We start from the raw sequence: 15,583 nt of genomic DNA, 5'->3' as shown, positions 1-15,583 counted from the left end.
TTTTTGTTTCTTCGTCCTTTGTGTGAATAATCCTGTGCATCCTTGCCTGTATGAAAAAGGAGTGTGATGGTGCCCTATGAGGAGTTCTGCTACTCTTGTGTACCTGTGTATCAGACTTTGCTTTTGAAACCACTGCGTTCTGCTATTCCTTGCTCACCTGCAAAAGTAGCACATGTTCCAGAGCTTACTAACTACTGATTTTTAGTCATTTAGCATTGCCTGAGGGAATTGGGGGTATGAGGGAAGGGATTATATTTCTTTTCTCTCCATCTGCCAATGTAGAAGAAGCCTTTCCAGGTAGAAATCATAATTTTGTTATTAGGTCTTGCAATGTATCATATAGACTTAAATAGACTATTGCTGCAGTAGTGTGCTGTGTACTTGTAGACAGAGGAAATTACTGTGTAATGAGCCATAAATTAATAATAGACTGTGTAATGATTAGTGTTTCCAAAGCTAACACATATACTTCATATTCCTGGTATTCAGTATTAGCCACTATGGAGCAGCAGAAACATGTAGGCTGGTTAAAGAATTTCTTGAAACAGTTTTTTGACTCTTATTTGATTCTTAAACAGTATTGAGACTCAGTAAACTCACTGTGGAGTTCACTGTGTTGTCTTTCTTCCAGAGGTTCTGGGTTTGTCTGTAACTCTTACAACTGCAGGGACAATGCTTCCCTGTCACAGCCTGGACTCTGTGGACTCAGTAACCTTGGAAATACCTGCTTCATGAATTCTGCGTTACAGGTAAGAATTGGAAAGAGCCCTCTTTAGAATTAAATAAAAGAACAGTCTCGCAGAGACTGTGGATTAAAATCTGTGGAAAGAAAAGCATGTTTTAATGTGATTCAATTAGGAGACTGCACCTGGAATAAAAAAAAAAACCAAAACCAAACAACAAACAAAACCAACAAACCGCAAACAAAAAAATCAGTTCCTGTTTAGTTTGGCTTATGCGTATTACGTTAGTACTATGAAACATAGTACAGTATTAAGGACTGGATCTGAAATACATGACTTCTGAAAAGGCTATGGGGGAAGTCATACGAAACAGATGCCGAACTGTAATGTAGGGTCTCAGTGCTGTGCTCTGACAAAAATGGGCTGATGTGGAGGATGTTTTGACTTGTGTGGGCCGCGTAAGTGACATGAGCAGGTCACTGCATGCAGTTCTGGGGTCCATGTTTAAAGGTTCTTGAAAAATTAAGAGTATGAAAAGCCACTGGGAGGATTCAGAGTCATTGTGTGGGGTGTTAAGGTTGCCAACAATTATGCAAAGCTAATAATTATTAGTATATTTATTATCTCTTAGGTTTATTTGGTTCATCTTAAAATACGCAGAAACTTGTTAGGGATAGTTGGTTGCTAAGAAATAGGAACAAAATACGAGCCAACTTGTATGAACTTTGATTTAAGCAATGGGCAAACTTCTAGGGTGTTACAAGCACTATGTAATGACTTCTGTCACTCTGGTAGCTTTGAAAGCTAGAACAGGTCTTAAAATAACTATAAAGCATTAGGCATGTGGTATTTAGGGTACCACAATAAACTTGGATTGCCTCGCTTTTTTGTTCGATGTCTATTTTCAGTTGTGTCATGGTAACCTTAAACCATATTATGTTTTCTTTAACTTTATAACTAAGAGAGAACTCTTAAAATCGATTTCTGTTGCCAAAGTAACTTAATCCAAACATACTTCAATCTTAATTTTTCATGCAAACTAGTCATATTATGGACCAATTACTTTTTTTTCTTGTATTTACCATTAGGCTTTAACTTTTTAGACATCAGTCTTTCAAATGCAATTTTCTGCCTTAATTTTTGGAACTTCTTAGAAGTTTGTCAGCAATAGCCTCCCAGTGAGAGGCTGGTGTCAAACGATAACAGGCTTTAAGCACTTAATGTCATTTGCATGGAGAAAGACACTTAACACCTGGGCATTGGAGCTGGAAAAATTTGGTAGGAAACAAATTCCACGAGGTACACATCAAGGCAGTGGAGGTGGAGTTGGGTAAAGGACAGGACTACCCTTTCCTGACCCTCTCCAGGTTGCCATGTATAACCGCTGGGAGATCTGTGTACCTGCACCCAGCTGGTGTAGCACTGTACAGGCATCTGCTACGTGACCTGAAATCTCTGGCATTCAGAAAGAGCCCAGCTTAATATTTTCTCGATACTGCTGTGCCTTGAAGCCCTGGTAATTTTGATCATATCTCAGATTTGGTTCTTTTTTTTGTTCACGCATCCAAGTCTTGCCTTACTTATCAGACTGTCACTTCTTGCTATAAACTTTGAGTCTTTGAATTACTGAATTAAGGAAACTACTTCCTGTGCTAGCTTTACTTGTGTCCTGAGGTTCATGGTGATTTCCCAGGATGTATATCATTACCATGATACACTGATAATAAGTATATAAATGGGAGAAGAGATATGGAGTGGTATCCTTCCTGCCTTTAAACTTTGCTAACTTTTTGATGGCGATTGTTTTTAGTGGCATTTGGTTCTTTGTAGGACAATGTATAGCTTGTGTTTCACCTCAAGGAGGAACAAGGACCTCTCATACTCTCCCTTATATTAGGATTTTGAGGTTAGACAGCGAATATGGGATGTAGACTTGAGAATGTTAAGGTGACATTTCTAAAGACCTTCCTGACCTGTTCTGTGCAGACTTCTATGTAATGCATTGGTAGGGTAGCCTACCTTACCACCTCAGTCATGTGTACATTAGATTAATTATAGAATTGGTGAGTATTGGCAGAACTGTGACTGTAGTCTTTACTCTTCTGGCATTTGCAGGCTTGTTTTCTTGTCAGACTTCAGCATTAGGTTAATGGTTGGACTAAAGGTCTTTTCCAACCTACACCACTCTATGCTTACACTAAAAGACTCTACTCAAATTGAAGTGTCAGTGGAAGTCACAGAACAAATTAACAAAACGTGGAGGGACATAATACTAAGAGCAGCTCTCTTCCAAAAGTGTTTTTTTCCAGAATGTTGTTTGCTGTTTGCTTTCCTGAACTATTAAATACAGTAACTTTAAATGAATACTTTAAATTATTCTGCAACAAAGGAATGGGAGGTGACAAGTGTGATGCCAGTTTTAAAGAAATTCTGAAGGACAACCAAGGAGCCGCAGACCAGTGTGCCTTATGCCTCAAGCTAGATATACCAGCAGAAACTGCTCCAGAGGGGAAGCTTACACCTGGGGGTAAATACACTGTATAGAAGGGAAGTTAGTGTGGCACCTGCAAGATAAATCATGTTTCAGAAACAAGCTGTTAGTCTTCTGAAGGCTGTGGTATTTGATGGTGTGTCTTTTTTATTTCAACCATGCTCTGAGTTGAAATGGTCACAGTATCCCACCCTCCCAACAGGTTTTTATTTTTTTTTTTACTAAATACGTACTCAAATTCAATCTCAGCAGTTTTGTTAATAGCTTAGTACGTGTTCTGATGTGAAAGCTGGGTTTGTTATTTCATTGTCACACAGATTTATTGTCTTGTGCAGTAAATTTGCTTTCTTAATGCTTTTTCAGTGTCTGAGCAATACCCCTCCTCTGACTGACTATTTCCTGGAAGATAAATATGAAGCTGAAATAAATCAGAACAATCCACTGGGAATGAGAGGAGAAATTGCGGAAGCCTATGCAGAGCTCATTAAACAGATCTGGTCTGGCAGGCAGTCTCATGTGGCCCCACGTATGTTTAAAGTAAGTACTCAATGTTCTTGTAGCATAGCGCTTTGACAGAAGAAACAGTGAAAGATAATATGCCTTCCACTTATTTTGGTGTTGTGAAAGCTGAAATGACAGAATTGCTTCAGCGTTGTTTCATGTTTTGTGTAAATGCTCTGTGGGGTGCAGGGAAGAAGTTGCTGGGGCTAGTGTCATACCCTGGAATTGGTCACTGCTCGTAGTGTTAAATGCCTGCCTTAGTAAATGACCTTCCAGCCTGAGAGCTGGTTACAGGTGCATCAGAATGATCTTTGCTACAAAGCTAGGCGAGGTCATGTGAATTGCCAGCTGTGAACTTTAATCAGAGAGGAAAGGTGTGCAGATTATAAATTTAAAGAAAATGAAATTACAAAGTGGTGACCAAAAATGCATCCCCTTGCCTATAACGTTATTGATTGGTTTAATGTTCCCAGTGCTTCAGTATGAAGAGCTGCTTTCACCTGAAATACTGTAATGTAGCAGTTGTGTACGAATCCATAGAGAAATTGTAACTGTGTCTTTTATTTTAAATATAATGCAGAATTCTCCAGTGCAGAACAAAGTAATTAAAACATCCAGGGAACACTAGGAGTTTGCTTAGGTAGTGCAATCTCAGCACAATGAGAAGAGCAACATCCCGAATGTGTGAAATAAGCAATGACCTGGTATTAATGTAAATGTGCTTCCTGTTGCTGTTCAGGTTTTGCGTGGGACAGTCTTGAAGTTGAGGGTAAATGCGTTTGAGACCTGGAGCAAAAGTCCTACGGACTACACAAATCTGTCCTCTGTAGAGTCATAGGTAGTTCTGAAACAACAATATGTTGCTTGATTTCTGTGACTTGGAGTTGCTGGCACATCATCCACTGCTATTAAAGTTGTTCTGTAAACCTCTGTTCGGGGGAAATAATATGAATCTGCAGTGGACATCAATAAAAGTCTCTTAATGGGGACTGCTCTTGTTTAAGACTGAAATAGGAATTACTCTTTATTTCCTAGTGCAGTATCGTGATTTTTCTAAAAATTGTTGCTGATTTAGTGACAGTGTTAACTATCTCCATAACATAAACAGCCCTGCAGTTTGGGTTCCCTTGCAGTTGTCTTGAGTGGTTAAAATGTACTAAGCCTAATTCTGCAAGCCATGAGAACTAGTGGTGATTGCTAGGACTGACCACTCCTTCGGCTAATTGTGTGGGCTTTTATGTTGGTTTTTTTTTTTTTTTAGAAGCAGGAGTGATAAATGGCAGTGTTGCGAGATAGTACTTGTGAAGTAAGAGGCTGGATCTGGGTGTGCTGTTTCTGGCTCTCACTAACTCTGGCTGTTATGTTTCATAGCTTCGTATCACAATTTTTAGAATAGCTAGAGATTACTGTGGCAAAGATTTCAATCTTGGTTTTAAGCCAGTTTTGTTAGTTCATAAGCATCTTCTGCAAGCATTTTCGGTCTTGCAGTCCACCTGCTTGAAGATGCTACCTTATAGCAAGTCTTCATTGTGGGAACTGTAGGTTACTGAAAGAGAAATTAAAGTACAAAATGCATCAGGCAGATACATAAGGTAGCATGGAGTTGATCTCTGCAAAAGCCAGAGGGAGTATTTTTGGTCCTGTCTTTTATGCATAGGTCATGCTCAACCCCTCTGACTCTTGCCTTCGTGTTTCAGACACAGGTTGGCCGATTTGCTCCTCAGTTTTCAGGATACCAGCAGCAAGATTCCCAGGAGCTCTTGGCTTTTCTTCTAGATGGCTTGCATGAGGATTTGAACAGAGTGAAGAAGAAGCCCTATTTGGAGCTGAAGGATGCCAATGGCAGACCTGATTCGGTATGGTGCCATTACTTAAGGGTAGGACGGGTAGCGCTTCTGAGGGAGTTTAATTGGGTTTTGTGACACTTCCTGGCCTTCCTCCTCACAGGTCACACAAACACTCTCCCTACAAAGCAGTGTACCTGGGAGGAGAGAACCCTGTCATGCTTTTTGGCCTGGCTGACTCTTAGTGACACCTCGTGACACATTGCTGTTGCTCCGCCTTTACAGCAGGATGTCTGTTCTTGTACTGGTGTGCAGGAAGATGTGCTTATGGCACAACACTGACGTGGTTCTGCAGTGGAAAGGAAGGAATTTTATCTTGTGGCATAACAGCTACCCAAAAGTAGGCTGTAGTTACTACTGTAACCTTTCCTCCTGACTACTCAGGCCCACCTTCTTCCTCCAGGTAGACTGAGATGCAGCTTTTTGCATCAGTTTGAGGAGAGTCCTTACTGTGCAGGCATGTGAACTTTGGTGGGACTGGGGGCGTTCTCACGTGGAGGTGCTGGGGTCCCCCTCAGATAAGGATCTGAACACGTGCCCTGGGCATGGGGTTGCAAACAGCCATTCCAGTGTCCCACTGGTAGACAGCAGAGTGTCAAATAAAATGAGCTTCTAGGCCAGACTTCTCATGTGTGCTCCCTCGTGGCCTCTAGACAAATGTAGTTCATGAGCTAGATTTAAAACCAGGCTGGATAGGGTGCATGAAAGCACTGGTCAAGGCAAAGAGAGGACCAAGGTGTAAGTGACTTGGTACAATCATGTATCTCAATGAATTCCTAGTGTTTGGTGAGCTACCTACATCATTGGAGAGTCTTGACTTGATTTTTCTTCTTTCTGGTGTCATGGAAGTGAGCATACTGATATTTAAATTCAAAATTTAAAAAGAAACTTTAAATTTTATTTAATGTAAATTTGAATTTATACACCTTGGGCTTCAGTTACCTACTCTAAGTAGAGAAAAGTAATTATCTTTTGCCATTTTCCTGATGGGACAGAAAAGTCTCTTCATTTTTTCGTCCTGCCTTTTCCCTATCCTCTGTTTCCCAGTCAACACTGATAACGTGAGCCCCTTGCAGACACTTTGTTTTTCCTCTGAAGTTGGCAAACACCATGCTCATGTTAAAAGGAGACACATAATAGTGACACGTCTTTCCCTAAGTGGACTCAAACTCTCCTGATCAAGCTTTTACCTCTTGTCACAATACAAACAGCTGCAACATACTGACACATGCAGAGTCTACAGTAAATACATCAGGTGGAAAAATGCTTTAGGAGCCTCTAAAAGCCAGATGCAATAATTATTTTTAGGAAGTGTTTATGACTAGTTGTTTTTCCTCTTAACAGGCAATGATTTCATGTCTTTTGCCTTTTCTTGCATAATACAGTGCAGGTGGCAATACTACAAGAAGTAGTATATTTAATCTTTTTTTTTGTCGCCAAGAAATGCTGATAACTGGGATGGAAAGGATGCCCAGCATGCCTTCATTTTGTTTAGGTACTTCCCTCCTCCTGATGTAGGAGACGCACATGTGTTTCTGTCCTGCATCCATATCACTGCAGTTGTTGGAGCTAGTTACTCTGTTCCCATCTCAGCATCCTGGTTAGTGACATTAGCATTGCAGTGAGTGTGTATCTATGGCACTTATTTCACTTGAGATATATGCATATAAAAATATATGGTATTATACCATAAACTAAAAGCCTCATGCGAAGAAGAGCCTCTGATTGCATTGAATAGACAGATGCCAGTTACCAGATGCCATTAGATAAGGAGTTTGTAAGTTGTATTGTGAAACTCTTCAAGGGATTGTAACTTGTCTCCTTTTATACTTTTGTTGTGAGACATGGACCATCATTTTCCAGGAAGAAAAAGCGCTCTACTTTTTTTCTGGGAAGCCGCAACTGCAGTTGTCTCTCAAAAGCGGGGGGCAGCAGTCCATTCCTCGTGGAGGAGAGCGGAGCATATCTTGCTAGCAGCTCGCTGTCCCGAAGAGCAGCATGTGACCCTGTCGCTGTGCCCTCGGCTCCGTTCATGCTTCTGGCATTGCATGCACCAAGGAATACCTGACCAAGTGACTCCACTAAAACAGATGTATACTTGATGCAAGGCCATAGTTTCACTGAGAAGAAATCCCAGTGTGTAATGTTAGATGCACTAGTAACCCCCCCACCTTTCTGGGAAATTCACCTGTCAGTATCAATCTTCCGAGTTTTCTTTGATCCCTGTGCTTGCCATGCTATGGAAGGGTTTGCAAGAAATAACTTATAACTTTTTTTTCTTTTTATAGGAGGTGGCAAAAGAGGCCTGGGAGAATCACAGGCTGAGGAATGATTCTATCATTGTGGATATTTTTCACGGTCTTTTCAAATCTACCCTTGTTTGTCCCAAATGCTCCAAGGTTTCTGTGACCTTTGATCCCTTCTGTTACTTAACCCTTCCACTGCCCTTGAGGAGAGATCGTCTCATGGAAGTTACCCTGGTATATGCAGACCCACAGCATCGACCTGTCCAGGTGAGGCATGTTGAAGACATGAATTTCTTGTAAGTCATCTGAGTCTTTCTCTTAGGTTTTAAAGTTGAGACTTTTCAAGTAATCTGAAGGACATTGATGTCCCCCTTTGAGTGAGGTAGGATGGGGTTTTTTTTTTTAATGTTAAAACTGGGAACCGAACACGTGAAATCCAAGTAGCTTTGTAAAATGTTGGTTTGTGAAACTATGGTCACGGGTCAGCTGGAATTGGCTTCCCTCTTCCTGTGATGAGGTTAGCTGTGTGTGATGTACTGCTCCCTGAAAGCAGTAATGTGTTTACAGTGTTGTGCTTACCTTGTGTCACCCTGGAAAATTGAAAGGTGAAACTTAACCTAAATGACTAAGGCCTCTGAATTTCAGACATAAATGAAAAACAATCCCTCTTGAAAAAAATGAAAAACAACTTGATTGCTTTTAAACCTCTCAATTCTAAGATAGACTGATTTCTTTTTTTTTTTTTTAAATTCTCTCTCCCCCTCTTTCCTGCCACTTTTATTTTCAGATGGGCCTGTGGGTGGGCACAGATGTACTTAAACTTTGTGCTTGCCATGCATGTCAAGAGGCCCAAGCAGAGTGATTAGATGCCCTGATGCAGTTCTGGAGGCGCTGATTGGCAATATTTGCATGTGCTGTGGATTATAACTACAGATGCTAAACTTATGCTTTGTATGTACGCTGTTAGTTTGAGGGGGGTGGTAGGTACAGTGGAGAAGGATGCATGCTGAATTTACAATAAATTATCCTGCTCTTTGTACAACTGTGAAATCAAGGACAGCTACACTTGTTCTTGTCACCAAGACTTTATTAAGGGCAAGAACAGAGAAGGGATTCATTGAGAAAACAAGCAAGATTGCCAATAGCATAGAGACTGAAAAGATAAGTTTTTCTACTTTAAATAATCAAGATTAACAGAACTTCTGCTACCTGGAGCTCTTTTAGATGAGTTGGCCACGTGCATGTTCTACATTCCACCTTCAGCCTCCCTGTGAGCATTTCTTTGCCTTTTGTGATCTCCCACTTGGGAAGCCAGAGGTGTGCGTCCCTGCTCCCCTCTGGTGTGTGACACAAGGAGGGATTGTGTCGCTGCCATATGGGTTGTGCTAAGAGAAAGTGAACTGAAAGCCTCTGATGGCCACAGTGGAATATGCGGATGGATAGTGCAACTGAGAAGATCCTGGTGAATATACATAACTCCTTTTACTCAGGGCATTATGTTCCACATAATTCTCTCTGAATGTGTGCCTATCTATAACCTGTAGTGCCTTTTGAATCCTTCTCTGAAACATATGGTACTGATTACTTGGTGGAGGAAGGATGCTAGGTTAAACCAAACTGTAGATGCTTGTGTTCTGGTGCATCTGTATTACTGCATCCATGCACGTTCCTGGTTGCAAAACGTTACTTGGCCATGTTAAAAGCTCATAGACCTGTCTTCAGGGAAGCGTTCAGAGAACTCGAAGTGGAACCAATGGGTTATCACATCCTTAGCATCAGAGGCAGAGCATTCCCACTGACTTACAACATATTCCCGTGCAGGAGTGTGAGAGATTTCTTGATGGTGCCCCTCATACTTTTTGTAGCTTAATATAAGTGGTGCACTGACCCAGGCCAGCAGCCAAGGACCCTCACAGCCTCCTGCTTGCTCCCCCCTGCCCTCTTCCTAGCAGGATTGAGGAGAGACTAGAAAGAACAAAAGCAAGAAAACCTGTTGGCTGAGATAAAGATGGTTTAATAGGTGAAGGAAAAGTGGGGAGCTGGGGACAATGATACAGCTGGTACAAAGGAGATCACTTTCCACTTCCCACGAGCAGACCAGTGTCCAGCCAGTGTCTGAGCAGTAACCTTGAAAGCCAAAACCGCCCTTTCTTTCTCTACCACAATTTTTATTGCTGAGCATCACTTTATATAGTATGGAATAGCCATTTGGGCAGTTCAGGACAGCTGTCCTGGCTGTGTCCCCTTCCAGCTTCTTGCCCAGCCCACCTGCTGATGGGGCATGGTGGGGACAAAGAGAGCGCCTTGACGCTGCACAAGCACTGCTCAGCAGTGGCTGAAAACGTCAGTGTGATACCAGCACTGTTTTAGCCACAAATCCAAAATGTGTCACCATACAGGGTGTTATAAGGAAAGTAATTCCCTGCCAGCCAGCCCCTGTGCGGTGTAATACACAGTGTGTCCTATTCTGGGTGAGCTCTGGGAATTTGTTTCAGTCTGAGGGCATGTCCAGAACAGAGCTCTTAAAAGAAGTAAACTACAGCCTGTATTGGTGACAGTGCGCGTCAAATGAAGGTTTGAGTGGTCGGATTTCTCAGGAGGGTCTGTCCTCATATGCAGTCTACACACACATTTGCCTTCCTGTCTGTCAAGACTTCTGACTTGACCTCCAGAAGCATTGGAGGGAATGACTCTAGGATGTTTTTATCACGTAAAGGAACAGCAATTTTATGTTTTGAGCAAGCTGCTCTGTCTGGTGATTATTTTTTTTAATTTTTTTTTTGTGGATTTTACTATTGCTGAGCCTCATCAAAGCAGGCTATCTGTTTAAGGGTCTTTCATTCCCTCTGAATCCCTGCTTTGTAAGGTAGAGCTGAGATCCCAAAGACCTTGAAGTGTGTAGCTGTGACCTTAACTTCAGCAGAACTCCTATAAACTAAAGGCTTTATTTCCATTTTCTTGCTCTTTGCCTTGCATGGGTTTATTTTGCCTGGTGTAAGCGTGATGTTATCTTTGTTTCTAGTACCGGGTTGTGGTGCCGATGATGGGGGCCATCTCGGATCTGTGTGAATCACTCTCCAAACTCTCTGGTGTTCCTGCAGAAAACGTAAGGATAAATGCAGCACAGTAATTTGTATAAATGTTTGTTGTTCGTGACGGATTTTGGTGACTTAGCTTCTCGATGGGTGATAAGCTGGAACTTAATGGAATAGTGGCAATACCCTAATGAGGTTGAAAGCTGTTCTTTGACTGCAAGACAAAAAGATGCATGAAACAATCTGTGTTTATTCTGATACTTCCGTTGCAGTAGAGAGGTTTAAGAGAAAGGGCAGAAAGCTAGCCCTCACCCCCAACACTTCTGATAGTGTAGTTTCTTAGTACTGAGAGATGTTCAGTGTCTCTTTTGGGTCCTCCTCTTCTTGGACATCCTTTTAATAACAGAGGGATCAGGTGAGCTTTTCAAGAGGGAATGGTTTTGTAGTTGGTGGGGTATTTTCAGGATGCCAGTGTAGCACTTCAATCAATTTTAGTTAACTATAGACATGAGTGATCTGTGCCTGAAATCCTAGCCTGTTGCCACTCTGTTGGGATCTGTGCTGTTGTCTCCACCAGGCTGACTTGCAGCTGTTGGAATTGCACCTCCTCAGTACCTCTGTAAAATCAGTTTATTTGCTTTGTTTTTCTCATCCGTCTTAACAAATACAGCTTATTAGCTGCTGGGTGCTGTTAGAGAAAATAGTGCTGATGTTGGTGTGCTGAAAATTTTGGTAAAAAAAGAATAGGAATAAACTGTTGCTTGAATTTAAAGTTAGTTTGCCTAAATTTATGTAAACTTTTATTATAATGTTTTTGCAAATATCACTTGCTGTTCTAGATGGTGGTGACAGACGTGTATAATCATCGATTCCACAAAATATTCCAAATGGATGAAGGTTTAAATCATATCATGCCAAAAGACGACATCTTTGTGTGAGTAAAGTGGGAAGATGCCATGATGCGAAGAATACTGCAAAACATTTGCTTTGGTTTCAGGATATAAAACCCAATCACTCTATTTTTTTTCTCCCCTCTCAAAACCTAAGCCTTCCTGTAGACCTTTTGCATGACCTAGCAGTAATGCAGCACTTCTAGCAGCAGATCAGCATGTGCGGTGTTTAGTAGGTGTTTGCCTGACACTGGCGCTGGGTAACAATGAACTTTTTCATCAGTGTTCTGTAGTTTGGAACTTTCTACAAGCCTATTTCAGAGATTATAATCTCTTTCTGGTTTACAGTTACACTTTCACTGGCATTTTTAGGCAAGCTCAAGCTTAGTGTTCTGATGTTCCAAATCAGCCAAAAGCCTTGGAGCTGTTATTAGGGTAGCACAAAGTCTAAGCTGTTGTACTCTCCTTTTCCAGAAACCATCATAGTTGTTATAGCCCCCCGCTAACCATGACTGGGGGTTCTTGATAGACCCTTGACTGGCGCTTACGCTATTTGTGTCTTAACTGTGGTTGTGAGGGACTTCAGCGAAGCTGAGGATTTGGTTGGGCTTAATGTTCTACATACATGTGGTGGATGAGATGTCTCCAGTCATCTGTGAAATCTGGTAAGGAGAGCAAAAGTCGTGTTCCTCTATTGCAGCTGGAAAATGAAAAATATTGCACCATGAAGTGCAAAGTGGACTTTGAGGCTCGCAACTGAATGTGGGGCTTGTGAGGTCAAATCCAGCCCTTCAGCACAAGTCTTGTCTTCCTCATGTGAGAATATTCCAGTGCTAGGATCTTGCTTCCGTAAAATGGTTGTGCCAGTGTGAAGTCCTGCACTAACACACTCTGGTGCAGTGTGTACCTTTCACTGAGTGGGGTGCTGTGACGTGCTGCTTGGTGCTGTTCTGTCGTGCCATCTGTCGTGACCTCATTGCTGAGATGGAATGTCTGAGTTTTTCTGAAAGTTCTTGTCATGTTGTCGTCTTCAATTGCAGCTAAAGGTATGGTGAGTTAGGATGCCTGGGAAGGACACTTGGCTTCTGCGAAATATGTTTTGTGAGCGTATTGTAAAGTGTTAGTTTGTAAGTCTGTCTCCAAAGCTAGTAATGTTGAAAAAACAAGCAGCATGATATTACAATGATAATTACAAAAAACTCCCACTTTTCCACAGGCATAACATGTTGCATATCCCTCTACAGAAAACAACTGTCTCTGAATCAGGTTGGCTCCGGGGCGGGAGGGAAGCATTGGCTGAACTGTGGCTCCGTGTGTATTTTCCTTTGCAGTCACCACTTCTTTTATGCGCAGATGCAACTGTGAAAGAGGTGATGCTGTGAGTCACAGTGAGTGAACTGACCTGGGTTAAAAATAGCCCTCCAAGGAAGAGGGGAGGTAGCAGGAGGAAGTCTTGTGAATCCTGTTTTTCCATGCACACCCTCTAAGATGTTTTCAGCACTGTGGGGCAAGAGCAAGCAGCCAGACAGCAGGGCAAGAATTAGGAGAAAGCTGCTCATAGGAACTCCCTTTAATGGGTGATGCTGCCAGGAAAAAGATATGTAAAGTAATATTCTAACCTACAGCTAAAAAACAGCATTCTTCTATTGAAAGGGAGTCTTGTCTCAAAAATGCAATAGAGAAACAGTTGCTCATGAAAAGCAAAACTTCTTATTTAAAGGCAAATGAATAATTACTTTTATTGTGGACAGTCTGCTTACTTTGATTATAAAAAGTCCACTCTTAGGTGTTCTAAGGCTTAATTAAATCATTTGAGAAATGGTAATAGTAGTGTGAATGTTCTTAAATTCCACTCTGTTTCCATCTGTTAAGGTCTTAATATCTGCTGAAGTGTGTGTGAAAGGAGGGATTGACTGTATGTCACAGAATCACAGAATGGTTTGGGTTGGAAGGGACCTTAAAGACCATCTCGTTCCAACCCCCTGCCCTGGGCAGGGACACCTTCCACTAGACCAGGCTGCTCCAAGCCCCATCCAGCCTGGCCTTGAACCCCTCCAGGGATGGGGCATCCAAAGCTTCTCTGGGCAACCTGTTCCAGTGCCTCACCACCCTCATAATGAAAAATTTCTTCCTGATATCTGATTTAAATCTCCCCTCTTCCAATTTGAAGCCATTACTATCACCATGTGCCCTTGTAAAAAGTCCTTCTCCAGTTCTCGTAGGCTGCCTTCAGATACTGGAAGGGGCTATAAGGCCTTCCGAGAGCCTTCTCTTCTCCAGGCTGAACAACCCCAACTCTCTCAGCCTGTCTTCCTAGGAGAGGTGCTCCAGCCCTCGGGTCATCTTTGTGGCCCTCCTCTGGACCTGCTCATGAGTTTTGTGTTAAGATTAGGACAAGGTGGGACTGATCAGGGTGGATTTAGCTTGGGATTTAGGAACTGCTGGTTTGAGTGATTCTTTGGGGATTTTTACCCTTTTGCTGTTACTTGCTTGTAGAGCCCGAGGTGAACAGGCTGTGAGAGTGTTCTCCCAGAGCGCTTGGAGAAACTTTGAAAATTGTCACTGAAGGGACTTGGTTGAATTTAAGACTAGCTGTGTTCGATTTTTTTTTTTTTTTTTTTTTTTTGGTCTCATCAGGCTCTGGCAAACTGATGACATTGAGGATATGCTGAAGGCTTGCTTTTTCTTTTGTTACTGCATGTGTTATGTGTTTCTAGTATCTTTCTAAGAAATTATGATTTTTACTTACAGGAAATGTTTTTTGGTTTCTTTTTTTATTATTATGGTCTGAGGAATACTTGGAAATGTCTGTGAATTGAAACTCTTTGTTAAGTTGAAACTGGCTTGTATAAGGTCTTTGGTTTTGGTTTGTGTTTATGGTTGTTTGTTTTTTTTTTTTTCCTCAGGCTTTCCAAATCTTAGTCTAAAATGGTGATGATTATCTGAGTTGCTTTTGGAGGGGTAATATTGGCTGTTTGGGCTTGGTATATCATTGCTAAAAAAAGTGCATAACTTTGAGAGTCATGTGAATCTTTTTGTCCTGCTGGCTTCAAAACTTGTTTTCCATTGGAGAATGTACTTGTAGCCATGGAGGTGCATCTCTGCCTTCTGCTTCTTGCAGAAAGGATGACTTTATGCCTGCTAGAGAGGACTCCTGCACACAACCCCATGCCGGCACTTTGAGCTGTTGCGCTGGCCCTTGTATGTTTTCCTTCAGTGCTGGGACTTCCCTTTTTGCTTGCTTTTTTTGCTCAGAAGCAAATGCTACTCTGACTTGCATCTGCCACCGCTACTTGTCTTGGGGCTGGATCCCGGTGCTGCAATGTCCGCTCTCTTTGTGGGCCTCTTCTCCGAAACCAGAGCAGGAGCAGCCGCATTCACTTCTCCTGTGTTCGCTGGTTAACTTGTTCCTTCTACCCTAACTGGTTTAATGTTCCTAAAATTTCCTGCTTTTTATGGTTTTAGCATGAAAACGTAATATGTCAGTGCCCAGCATTTGTTCCTGCACCTTAGCTGGGTTGATGTAACCGTGGAACTAGAAGGTAACGTGGGTCAGGTACAGGGCAGTGTTAAAATAACCGTTCTCTTGTCCAGTGTGGAGTGCTGTGTTGCTCTGCACACCGCTGGCCTGGTGTATGCCTGGAAGTGGCTCAAGAGTGGGGCAGGGGCGGGCTAAACAAACTTCTCAAGTGCTCCTCAAGCTGTAGTCCCAGTTCTCATGTTTCTGGCAGGAGTTATCAACAGTAATGTGTCGGATCCGGACTGGCTGCCTTCCTGAAGATGCTGTGTGATGCATGGCTGGTGAATGTGGCAGCCTGGTGGTTGTATGGTCAGATTGCTGCTGGTAACTTCAGGAGTTTCTGATACCCCAGCAACTTAGGTACCTCTTTAGA

The 15,583-nt window shown here is 42.1% G+C and overlaps 1 protein-coding gene across 10 annotated transcripts in view; it reads left to right on the top strand.

The window, feature by feature from the left end:
• USP4 (ubiquitin specific peptidase 4) overlaps window positions 1-15,583 on the top strand; it is a 46,115-nt gene that overhangs the window by 16,161 nt on the left and 14,371 nt on the right. For 4 of the 10 annotated variants that reach the window (XR_010072846.1, XR_010072847.1, XM_063348456.1 and 1 more), the window contains 6 exons: window positions 632-749; window positions 3,538-3,711; window positions 5,373-5,531; window positions 7,808-8,032; window positions 10,788-10,871; window positions 11,640-11,734. Coding sequence is in view for 6 of the 10 variants with exons in the window: in XM_063348456.1 (XP_063204526.1) it covers window positions 632-749; window positions 3,538-3,711; window positions 5,373-5,531; window positions 7,808-8,032; window positions 10,788-10,871; window positions 11,640-11,734 (855 nt within the window). In the remaining 4 variants the exon portion in view is untranslated. The other 6 variants (XM_063348459.1, XM_063348458.1, XM_063348457.1 and 3 more) reach the window with 5 other exon arrangements.

This window comes from Chroicocephalus ridibundus, chromosome 10 (genome assembly GCF_963924245.1).
Source record: "Chroicocephalus ridibundus chromosome 10, bChrRid1.1, whole genome shotgun sequence".
Lineage (NCBI taxonomy): Eukaryota > Metazoa > Chordata > Aves > Charadriiformes > Laridae > Chroicocephalus > Chroicocephalus ridibundus.
This window is presented reverse-complemented; position numbering and strand designations above follow the sequence as displayed.